The 13,215-nt window shown below is 33.7% G+C and overlaps 1 protein-coding gene across 1 annotated transcript; it reads right to left on the reverse strand.

Moving 5' to 3' along the window:
* Positions 1-831: 831 nt before the first annotated feature.
* LOC134380866 (probable inactive serine protease 58) lies at positions 832-7,350 on the reverse strand. Its single transcript, XM_063101003.1, has 4 exons — positions 7,235-7,350; positions 2,537-2,784; positions 1,483-1,619; positions 832-1,077 (listed from the first exon to the last, which is right to left on the reverse strand). Exons 1-4 carry the CDS (start codon positions 7,348-7,350, stop codon positions 907-909), a joined length of 672 nt encoding a protein of 223 aa, XP_062957073.1. The 3' UTR covers positions 832-906.
* Positions 7,351-13,215: the final 5,865 nt, after the last annotated feature.

Genomic DNA, 13,215 nt, shown 5'->3' on the forward strand with positions numbered 1-13,215 from the left:
TTTGGCTCAAAATAAATTTAATCTATTATGGATTAATAAGAAATAAATTATGGAGAATATATTTTTGGAGTGGCAAACAAGTATTTTGGGGTATGCTTATGGATGAAAGTGTGTGTTCATGAATGCACGCATGGTATAGAACGTGTTTTCAGGGGCATATATGAAAACTCCCAGACAAAATGCTCATTAACTCCACCACTTTGTTCTCCTTTAATAAAGGCCATGTGGTTTAAACAAATAAAAAAGTAGTAAACTGAAAGGAAACTATGTTGGAAAAAAATCCATACTACCATTTATGAAGCCTTCGATATTTGTAATAGTCATTACAGCTGCAGTTCAAAATGCAGAAATTCTTATTACAAACATCACACTGATCTTGGGTGGCCTCAGCAAATCTAAGCAAAACCTGAATCTATAGATCTTTTAAGTAGTTGGTGCAAACATTAACTACAACCACCCATAAATTCTCTCTCTCTCTCCCAGGACACACTTGGTCATTCGAAGAATTGCTAAATGATCTTGGTAATTTTCAGCAAATTACTGCTCAACTATATGGTTTACATCTGCCTTAATAGACTCCTCATAGTTTTTGTCCCTCATTTCCACTTGTTTTTGTCTTCTTAGGATAAAGCAGAGACTATTTTAACATAGTATCGGAGTTGATAGAATCCGAAAAGCTTCCTTGATTAACTCCACTTCTTGAGACTGGCATTTATGTTTTCAATGTTATGAACACTTATTTACGGGATGGGAAAAAGCAGAGAAGCTGCTAAAGAAACTAGTCATACCAACACTCAGTAGTAATCAACGATCTCTATTGAAATTCCAGGTAAGCCTAGATCGTAGGAAAGGCTGGGACTGAGATACCCAGTGTGGTTGCCATGGATCAGGTGGGAGGGAAGGATGTCAATGGAGGTTTGTGTCCACTTGTTTTGTATAAATATTGCTCTTGATCCATGGAATGTAGCTGTAGAGGTTAGTGAAGACACTAATGTGTCCTGTCAAAATACACCCAGTTGACCACGACATAATTCCTCGTAATTCATTGCCACATATGATTGGTGCAGCTCTGACAACCTGACAGAGAGAGATAGAGGGCATAAGGATTTCCCTTCACCTGAGAAATCCTTAACACCTGAACAAAAACAAGATACTACATTTTTCATCAGAGTCCCAGTATATAAGAAAAAAGTATAAAAGTTTCTTTCCATCACACTAATTAACCCGACCTCCCAGTCATCACTAGTCAGAAATTTCAAACCAGTTGGAAGACAGCTTTAAAATCTCCAAAAATTTATTTCTCTCATTTCTAACACACAGTGGAAGAGAGTTATTATTTTTCAGCCCTTTACTCTTAACTGAAGACTCTTAGCCTGACTGCAAAATTCACACCCTCAATGAAGGATGGTAGATAACAGAGACACAAAGACAAAGAAATGAGCAGAGACTGAACTTATAAGCAAATGAGATAAGAAAAGTTACCTGGCATTGCTCTTTGCTTCCTAGTATGTATCCTGCACATAACATGTCTTCAAGGAATTTTTCATCCAGTAATTTTTGGCAGATTAAATCAGTGCTCAACCAAGTCTTAATGTTGTGCAGGGTACTGTCTTGATTTCCTAAGTACAGAAGTAAAGTAAAATTTCATTTCTGTTTGTATTTTCAGAAGGCATCCTGCCGCCTCCTCCTCCTTCAAGGCTTTCTCTCAGTTAAAATGGACTGCAGAGGAAAAACTGATGGAATGTACCATAAATTAAACGTAACCTCCTGCTCCGTTTTTCTTCTCTGACAGAAGCATCAAGGAATGGTTAGTGGGAAGACATTTAGCCAAGATCAACCAAGATCTAAATCCAACGTCTTCCACCACGAAGTTAGTGACATTGGCCAATGAATTAATCTCCCTGAGTCTCGGTTTCTTCATTTATAGGATATAAATCATAAGAAAACTTATTTACATGATGAACATTGAAGATTATGCAATACGCATGAAGAGTCATTAAAAAGTTCATGAAGAAATGTTTATTATCTTTTAATTCCATTTCCCATGAACCTTTTGATGTACCTTTTCATAGGATGCTTTACTGCCAGGTACATATATTAGTGCTCAATAAATGATAAATAGTTATTGTTATAACTGATAATAATATTACTTCTATTGGGTAAAAGGGAAAATACGATTGTCACCAATTTTCAAATTAAGGTTCAAAGAAGGTAAGGAATTTATCCAAAACCCTATAACGAAGGGCAGAACCAATAATCAAACATAGATCCCTGAATCCCAGCCCCCCGCAGTGTGTGCCAATTTGGTACATACATATAACACCTTGATTTAGAATTTTATTCCAAAGGCTCTGAGGGAGATCACCTCCTAGTCTACAGAGTCAATATTGCTTTACCTTTTCTGACTTTGTAAACACATTTAGGAATCTGGCACTAGGCCTGTAAGTTCAGATTCCTCCCCCTAATTTTTAAGAAATCCTGAAGTTGTGAATATATCCCAGAACACAACTAACTCTTCTCTTTGACAGTCACTCACCAATAAATTCTTTATTCCTTTTCCAGGTGTGAATCAAGCAATTGTTAACTCTGCTCTTCTTGAGAGTAGGCAATTGAAAACTCGTGGAGAAGAAGGTAAGAGATACAGCCAACTTTATCAGCATAATGTCATTTTTAGGTGAAGTGACAGTGAAGTTTGGGTGAATTATGATCTTCTCATAAGGTAGAATCTCCCCAGTAAACTCTTGAAAATTTCTGGAACCACCATGAAAGATGACCTGGAGATCTCTGGAAAATGAAGGAGAGAAAGGAAACATATGACTGATACCATCACACAGCACAAAGATAGAGAGAGAGATAGAGATGATAGATAGATAGATAGATAGATAGATAGATAGATAGATAGATAGATAGATAGATAGATAGATAGATAGATAGATAGATAGAGAAACACAATTTCCCTCTATAGTAACCTATTTAGCCTTCTCCTCTCATCTCTGTCTGTTTGACCTTTCATCTGTAGCTGCAACATGTGGCCATGAATTTAATGCACTATACAATTCAATGGGTTGCCATTCACATACACTGTGATGTGAATTGTGCCTCCAGGAATTAAGTAATGCAATGACTTGGGCTCTACTCTTAGCATAGTTCCCAAGAGAAGCTGCAATTCAAGACCTGGAAACAGCTGAAAGAAGCAGAGAAAATGATGATCTAGTCTGTGAAAGTAGTAGGTTCTATTAAGGAGTTTCCTTTGAGAGTTGGGGTGGAAAGAAGATGTGAGATCGTACTAAGGAAGTGAATAACAGTTTAGAGAGTTAAGGCATTTTAAAACTACAGAGGATATCTGGGTTCTCAATTCTACTCCACTGGTCTGAATGTCTATTTTTATAACAGTACCATGCTGTTTTGGTTACAATAGCTTTGCAGTATAATTTGAAGTCAGATAGTGTTATGTCTCCGGCTTTATTTATTTTTTTTTTTTTTGCTCAGGATTGCTTTGGCTACTCGGGCTATTTTGTTTTTCCATATGAAAGGTAAGATTGTTTTTTCCATTTCTGTGAAGAATGTCATTGGTATTTTGATGGGGATTTCATTGAATTTGTAGATTGCTTTGGGTAGTATAGACATTTTCACAATGTTAATTCTTCAAACCCAAGAGCATGGAATATAACAGTAGGCAAGATATAGAACCAACCTAAATGTCCATCGATGATAACTGGATAAGGAAACTGTGGTATATATACACTATGGAATACTACTCTGCCATAAAAAAGAATGAAATACTCCCATTTGCAACAACATGGATAAACCTGGAGAAACTTATGCTGAGTGAAATAAGCAAAGCACAGAGGGATAAATACCACATGTGCTCACTCATATGTGGGAGCTAAGAGAGAAAGGAAGGAAGGAAAGAAAGACCACAGTAGTGTGGTGGTCTTACAGAGGGAGGGAACATTCCCAGGTCTACATAGTGGAGTGTGGGGGATAGGGAGAGGAGGAGGGAGGTTGAGTGATAACTGGGTGGGGACATGATGTACTGAAGTAATTTCTGGTAATGGGTTTGCTGCCAGTATGAATCTGGCCCTCACATCATGGGCACGAGGGGTGACAATTAGCTTTGTATCTCATGAATATTCATTTAAAAAAACTACAGAGGATAACCTGAATATATGATGCTCTACTCATCTCCATCAAAGCTTTTCTAGATTAACAGGTTTATCTGGTGGTCCTTTAGGAAAACAATAGTCAAAAATCCTGGATGTTCCACCAAGATCCAGTTGAGATCTACTCACTAACATGGCTTGAGACTCTAACTTCACAACAGGGCGATATTCTGAGGCCCCTTGAGTCTCCTACTCAGGATTTCTCCAACCGTGATGGGGAGATAGGTACCACATTGGCACTGAGCACCAATTTCTCTTTGTAGAGCTCCCAAATGTTAAGTTTATTTTATCTCCTAACAACAGTACCATTTGTCCCTCAGTTTGTCCTTGTCACTTTTGGGGGAGTTTACAAAGTCCAAAGAGAGAGGACAGGAAGAGACCTGATAAGTTTATCCTTGAGTCAACCCCAAGGACTGACAAGTTAAGAAGCTTGTGTCAGACTAGCATCCTTTAGATGAACTTTGCCTTGTGTAACTTTCATGAAACATTATAATAACTTTCCTTAGTCTTGCTTTTGTTTTCCTGAGAACTGCTCTGCTGAGTTTCATCTGCTTGGAGCTCAGGGTTTTGCTAAGTCCCAAACTGGGGATGACTGGTCTTTGGCCAGGTTGTTTTTTCTGATGACCACAGTTCTCATTGGATCATACAAGTCTGTTTGGTCATCTAGACCAAATACATGCTCCCCTTATAGTTAAATTAATGTTACATGTCTCTAATTAGCGTAACTGTCCAAGGGCAATATGAAATTGTAGTGGCTATTTGAGGAACTTTTAACAAGAGCGACACTGTTCATTTAGGAGATATATTACAATGAGAAGGGAAGAAACCTTTAGTGATAAGATTCTCTCCCTTGTCTGTCTAAATGAGAGATCACTGAGAGCCCCCTCCTCCATCTTTGTACCTTGAGAATTACTAAATATTGGTGCTTTAATTATACAACTTGATAAAATGTTAGACCCAATTTATTGTTGAAACCAGCTGTAGTAACTCTCTTGAGTGTTTGTGTTTACCAAATGGCTTTGACGTCTGTTTCTAAGATCACTCTCCTTTCTTGCTTTAAAAAGAACCGAGAGATATATTCTAGATCCATGGCTAGAAAGAATCAATATCATAAAAATATCAACTTTTCCCAACTGATATAAAGAGGCAAAGCAACATCGAGTAAAATCCCAATAGTGTTTTTCAAGGAATTTGACACATTGATTTCAAAATTTATTTAAAAGAATAAAAAGCAAAGAATATCTAAGTGTTTCTGAAGATGAAGATGGCTGACTTACCCTGTCGGACATCACAAAGTATGACAGTCATAATCATTAAGATATTGTAGTATTGGTTTCTAATAAATAAATCAATCATTAAGACATTGTAGCTGGTCTATTATAATAAATAGATCAATGGAACAAGATAAAGAGCTCAGAAACAGACGCATGTAGAGATGAAACTTTGATAGATGACTGAAGTGGCATTGTAAGTCATTGAGAAAAGAAAGAACCATTAGATAAACGGTACTTGGATATTTAGTTTACTATGCTATAGAATATGAAATTGGATCCCTACTACATCTCATACACACACAAAAAAAATCAATTCCAAATGATATAAATACTTAAATATGAAAATCAAAACTTTAAAATCTGTAGAAGTCAATTTAGAGGAATTTATTTCTGATTTGAAGGTCATAAAGAATATGTTCAACTAAGCACAATGGACAATAACCACAAATAAAGATGAATAATTCAATTGTTAAATTAAATTGTATTAAAGTTAAAAACTCTCATTCATCAAAATACACCTTAAAGAGATCAAGCCACAAACTGGAAGAAGATATTTACAACATATAGAACAGGAAAAAAAAGAGTAATATCTAGAGCATTTGTAGAAGTCCAAGGAAGCATTTTTTTAAAAAAATTAATATAGAAAATGTTCAAAAGACTTACAAAACTGTTCCCAAAAGAAACATTGGCAAAAGAAGGAGGAGGAGGAGGATTAGGAATAAAGATGTTAATCATCATAATAAAGATAATAAAATTAAGAGCATAATAAGATATTTAAAACTTAGTCTACAAAAAATAGAAAGTTTGACAATTCCTAATGTTGGAGAAAATCATATGTTACTGGATGGTGTATAAAAGTGAATATCTGCATCCTCTACAACCGAGAAATTCCACTCCTAAGTACATACTCTAGAGATATACAGCAGAAGATGTACTTGCAGATATACACCAATATGTATATACACCAATATGTATATACACCAATATATAAACAGTCATTCCTGAGCATCCATGAGCAATTGGTTCCAGGGTCTCCCCTAGATACCTAATCTGCAGATGATCAAGATCTGATATAAAATGATGTAATATATGCATATAACCTATGCATACCCTCTCATATACTTTAAATCAACTCTCCATTACTTATAAAGCCTAATACAATGTAAATGCTAAGTAAATAGTTGTTATACTGTATTATTTAAGGAATAATGACAAGAAATAAGGTCTGTATGTGTTTAGTATAGATGCAATTTTTTTCCCAAATATTTCAGTCCACAGTTGGTTGAATCTATGAATGCAGAACTCAAGGATACAGAGGGCCAACTGTATATATTGCAGATGTATACACAAGAATACTTTCCAAGGTACATGGTAAAAATATGTCTATAGCTATACTCTTCAAAATAGCACAAACCATAAATAACTTAAATATGTGTCGAGAAAATAATGAACAAATTGTGTGATATTCACACTGAAATATTATACAGCAGTGAAAAGGAAATACAGTGACACACTTAACACTTTGGATGAATCTTTAAAAAATATTAAGAACAGGTTTTGAGAGCTATTTTTACATATATGTAAGATATTATATTTTACCATATTTATTTTTCTTTTCTGGATGTGTTAAAAGTGAGACATTCCTTAGTCAAGTTTTATCTGAATAGCTGAGCTCCCCTTCACCTTTATACTCCCCTAGGATTTCCTGATGAGCACAGGTTTTGTAGAATTCCCAAAAGGAGTGTTGAGTCCCAACCTTGGAGCCCTGCAGCAGAGTGAACGGATAACATCACTTACGGTAAGAAGCAGTGTGCAGCCATTATCACCCACTGAGGAGCAATCGGAATCCCCACACAGGGCTGGTAACTGGAATTCAGGTATAATAAGTAGAGGAGATGGCCCAGCCCTTCCATATCTTCATTAACAAATGAGACAACACCTATAACTTGAATGAGAAAAGACGATCAATAGATGCCAACACTAATAGGACTAAGATGATAGAACTATCTGACAAGAATTTTACAGTATCAGTCATAAAAGTACTTTGACAACAAATATGAACACTCATGAAACAAAGTTTTTAAAAATAGAAGATCTTACCAAAGAGATAGAAGATGTAAAAACAAAAAGGAGAATTGAAGAACTGAAAAATTCAAAAACTAAAATAAAAAACTCACTAGATGATAATTGGTATGCTAAAAGAGGAGGAAAAATGGATTTTTTTTAAATGCTCAAGACAGAGAAAGCAGAAAAAGAGAAGACAAAAAACACAGAACAGGCACAAATAAAAAAGTTACAAATATGGTGGATATTTAGACAAAACAGACTTCAGAGGAGGGTAAATTATCAAGGATAAAGAGGAGGCATTACATAATAATAAAAGGGCCAATTCTCCCAGAATACTTAATAATCCTTAATATGTATGCATCTAACAATAGAACATCAAAATAGTGAGACATAAACACAAAGATAGAATTGCAAGGAGAAATAGGCAAATCCACTACTGTAGATAGAATCTTCAATTCCCCAATAATTGATATATCCAACAGGAAGAAAATAAGAATTATGATTGAACTGAACATCACCATCAATCACATGGCTTTAATAAATATTTATAGATTATTTCATCTAACATCAGCAGAAAACACAATATTTTCAAGCTTGCATGGAACATGCACCAAGACAGACCATAACTTTACCTGAAACACATCTCAGCAAATTTGAAAGAAGTAATAATACAAGGTGCTCTCAGACCAGAATGGAATTAAACTAGAAATCAATAACAGAAAGATAGATGGGAAATACCAAAATATTTTGAGATTAAACAACATACTTCTAAATAACACATGGGTCAAAGAAGTCTCAGGGAAAACTAAAAAATATTTTGAATTAAATGAAACTAAAAATACAATCTACCAAAATGTGTGAGGTACAGCAAAAGCAGTGCTTAGAGGAAAATTTAAAACACTGAACATGCAATTTGGGAAGGAGAAAAAAAATCTAAAATCAATAATCTAAGCTTCTGCCTTAGGAAACGTGAAAGTGAAGAGGAAATTAAATCCAAAGTTAGCAAAAGAAAATAAAAATAATAAAAATTAGTGCAGAAATCAAATAAATTAAAACAGGATATTAGTACAAAAATAAATGAAATCATGGTTTTTGAAAATATCGATTCAATTGATAAACCTCCAACCAGATTAACCAAGAATAAAAGAGAGAAAAAACAAATTACTAATGTCAGAAATAAAAGAAAGGCCATCGCCACTAATCCCTTGGACATTAAAAGGATGATAAAAAGAATGTTATGAAAAACCCTACACCCCAAAATTTGATAATTTGGATTAACTAGACCAATCCTTTTAAGATATAATCTACCAAAACTCAGACAAGGATAAATAGATAAACTACATAGGACTATACCTATTAAAGAAATTGAGTCAGCAATGAATAACGTTCCAAAACAGAAAGCACCAACTCTAGATGTTTTCACGGGTTAATTCTATTAAACATTTAAGGAAGGAATGACACAAATTCTCTGTAATCTCTTCCAGAAAATAGAAGCAGACGATATACTTCTTAAATTATTTGATGAAGAGAGCATCATATTAATTCCAAAACCAGACAAAGATCCCACAAGAAAGGAAAATTACAGACCAAACTTTCTTCTGAAAATAGATGCAAAAATTATCAACAATCTATTAGCAAATCAAATCCAACCATTTATGAAAAGAATTATATACAACCAAGTGGGATTCTTCCCAGATATGCAAGTCTGGTTGCACATTAGAAAACCAATTAATGTAATCCATCACATTGACAGGCTAAAAAAGAAAAATCATATATTTATATCAATAAATACAGGAGAAGCATTTGACAAAATCCTACACAGATTTATGATAAAAAGAAAAAAAATCTCAGCAAACTGTGAATACAGGGAAATTTCCTCAACTTAACAAATAATATCCGCACACACAATAAAATCTACCCCTAACATCATATTTAATGGTGAATAACTAGATGCTTTCCCCCTAGATACTTTCTCCTAAGATTGTTGCCTCTCAACACTCCTGTTAAACATTATACTGGAAGTCCTAGACAATGCCATAAGACAAAAAATGGTATCTAGGTTAGGGAGGAAGTAATAAAATTTTTTATTTTTTTAAATTTATTTTTAATTAAAGCATACTGATTATGCATAATTTGGCAGGTACAACATTGACTACCATCACCTGTGTACAACATGTGTTGAAATAAAACTATCTTTGTTCACAGAATACATTATTGTTCATGTAGATGACACAAGATAATTGAAAAAAAAACTGTCCTGGAACTAATAAGGAATTCTAAAAATGTAGTAGTATATAAAGTTATAATACAAAAGTTACTTACTTTCCTGTATATCTCAGCAATGAACAATTGAAATTTGAAAGTAAAAACACAATACCATTTACATTTAGCATCAAAAAATGAAATACTTAGGAATAAATCTAATATACAAAATCTATATGAGAAAAAGTATATAACTCTGATAAAAGAAATTTAAAAAGGCAATTCAATGAAGAAATGATAATCTTTTTAACAAATGCTGAAACAACTGGACATTCACATGCAAAGAAATGAATCAAGACACATACTTGTTACAAAAATTACCTTTAAATGGATCATAGAACATATAAAATGCAAAACTATAAAATTTCTAGAAGATAGCATATGAGAAAACCTAGGTGATACTGTTTTGCAATGATTTTATAGTACAATATCAAAAACATAATTCATGAAAAAAATTGATAAATTGGTCTTCATTAAAATCGAAAACTTCTATTCTGTGAAAAATGCTGTTATAAAATGAAAAGCCAAGCCACAGACTGTGAGAAAATATTTGCAAAATACATATGTTATAAAGGACAGGTGGTATCCAAAATATATGAAGAACTCTTAAAACTCAACAACGAAAAAACAACAACCCAACTTTTAAAATAAGCAAAAGATCTGAACAGACATCTCACCAAAGAGGACATTCAGATAGCAAATAAGAATGTGAAAATATGTTGAACATCATATATTATCAAGAAATTGCAATAAAATAATGATACACACCCTATTAGAATGCTTAACATCCAAAACACTGGCACCACCAAAATCTTGCATGGATGTGGAGTAGCAGGAACTCTCATGCATTGCTGGTGAGAATGCAAACCTCAAAAACTACAAGTTACAAAAATTCAAAGAAGATAAAGTTGACAATATGAGTAATACAGTAACAATTAAAGAAATTAAAATTTCAATTTAAATCACTAAATTGAGATGGTTTCCTTGAAAATTTCTACTATGTATTTCAAGAATAATTGGCAATAATAACCCTAAATGTAAACAGATTAAATGTCCCAATTAAAGGACACAGAGTAGCTGAATGGATTATAAAATCAAACCAACAACATGCTGCCTAAAAGAAACTCACTTAACTGATAAAGGCACACACCAGCTGAAAGTGAAGGGATGGAAAAAGATATTTAATGCAAATGAAAACCAAAACATAGCAGCAGTAGCTATACTTAGATACAATAGACTGCAAGCCAAGGAAAGTAAAAAAAATAATAATAATAATAAGGAAGGTCATTATATAATGATAAAGGAAATAATTCAACAAGAGGATGTAACAAGAATATGTGTACACACACACACACACACACACACACACACACACACACAACTCCAGAGTACCCAGCTATATAAAACAATTACTATTGGAACTAACAGGAGTGATTGACTGCAACACAATAATAGTTGGGGATATTAATACCCCACTTTCAGCAAAGGACCATCCAAACAGAAAATGAACCAGGAAACATCAGAATTAATCTCTAGTATAGGTCTACCTGAACTAACAGACATTTATAGAACATTTCATCCAACAGCTGCAGAATACACATTCTCCTCAGCAGCACATGGAAAATTTTCTATGTTAGGGCACAAAACAAGTCTCAACAAATTTTTAAAAATCAAAATCATATCAACCTTCTTATCTGACCACAATGGAATAAAACTAGAAATCAACAACAAAAGGGACAGTAGAAACTGTACAAATACATGGAAATTTAAAAATGTGCTTGGAAACAATGAATAGGTCAAAGAAGAAATCAATAAAAACATTTAAAACTTCCCAGATACAAATGAAAATGAAAACACAACATACCAGAAACCATGGGATATACAGAAAGCACTTCTAAGAGAGAAGTTCACTGCAATAAATGCCTGCATCAAAAAAGAAGAAAGACTCTTAATAAACAACCTAAAGTTATACCTCAGGAATCTGGAAAACAAAAACAAACCAAACACAAAATCAGTACTAAGAGATAAAAAAACAAACATCAGTGCAGAAATAAACAGAGATTTTTAAAAACAATACAAAAGATCAATAAAACAAAGTTGCTTTTTCAAAGATTTTAAAAGCTGATAAACCTTTAGCTAGACTAATAAAGAAAAAAAGAGAAAGGACTCAGATAAATAAAATCAGAAATGAAAAAGGGGATATTACAAGTGATACCACAGAAATACAAAGGACCATAAGAAATGACTACAAGCAACTATATGCAGACAAACCGGAAAACCTAGAAGAAATGGATAAACTCCTGGACACATACAACTTACCAAGTTGAATCACAAAGAACTATAAAACCTAAACAGACCAATAACAAGTAATGATATTGAAGCAGCAATAAAAAGTCTTCCAACAAAGAAAATCCCAGGACCAAATGGCTTCCCTGCTGAATTCTACAAACCATTTAAAGAAGAACTAACACCAATTCTCAAGCTTTTCCAAATATTGAAGAGGAGAGAATATTTCAAACTCATTCTATGAGGCTAGCATTACCCTCATATCAAAACCAGAAAGAAAAAAAAAAAAGAAAGAAAACTAAGGACTAATATATCTAATGAACACCGATGCAAAGATCCTCAACAAAATACCAGCAAACAGAATCCAGCAACATGTTAAAAAATCATACACCATGATCAAATGAGAATCATTCCAGGGATGCAAGGATGGTTCTACATATGCATATCAAGAAATGTGACACATCACATCAATGGAATGAAGGGGAAAAACCATATAATTATTTCAATAATGCATAAAAACATTTGACAAAAGACAACACAACTTCGTGATAAAAACACTCAACAAATTAGGTATAGAAGGAATGTACCTCAACACAATAAAGGCCACATATGACAAACCCATGGCTAATATCATACTGAATGGACAAAAATTGAAGGCTTTTCCTCTAAGATCTGGAACAAGACAAGGCTGTCCACTTTCCCCACTCTTATTCAACATACTACTGGAAGTTCTAGTCTGTGCAATAAGGCAAAAGAAAACTATAAAGGGCATCCAAATTGGAAACTACCCTATTAGCAGATGACATGATTCTATACATACAAAACCCTAAAGACTTCACCAAAATATTACTAGATCTAATAAATAAATTCAGCATATTGGCAGAATACAAAATAAACACATAAAAATCTATAGCCTTCCTATATGCCAACAATGAAACAGCCATAGAAGAAATCAGTAAAGGAATCCCATTCACAATAACTACCAAAAAATGAAATAACTAGGGGTAAATTTAACCAAGAAGATAAAAGACCTCTACAACAAAAACTATAAGACACTGGTGGAAAAACATTGAAAAGGGCACAAATAAATGGAAAGATATCCCATGTTCATGGATGGTAAGAATTAACATCATCAAAATATTCATATTACCCAAAGCAATCTA

The sequence above is a fragment of the Cynocephalus volans genome, chromosome 6 (genome assembly GCF_027409185.1).
Source record: "Cynocephalus volans isolate mCynVol1 chromosome 6, mCynVol1.pri, whole genome shotgun sequence".
Taxonomy (NCBI): domain Eukaryota; kingdom Metazoa; phylum Chordata; class Mammalia; order Dermoptera; family Cynocephalidae; genus Cynocephalus; species Cynocephalus volans.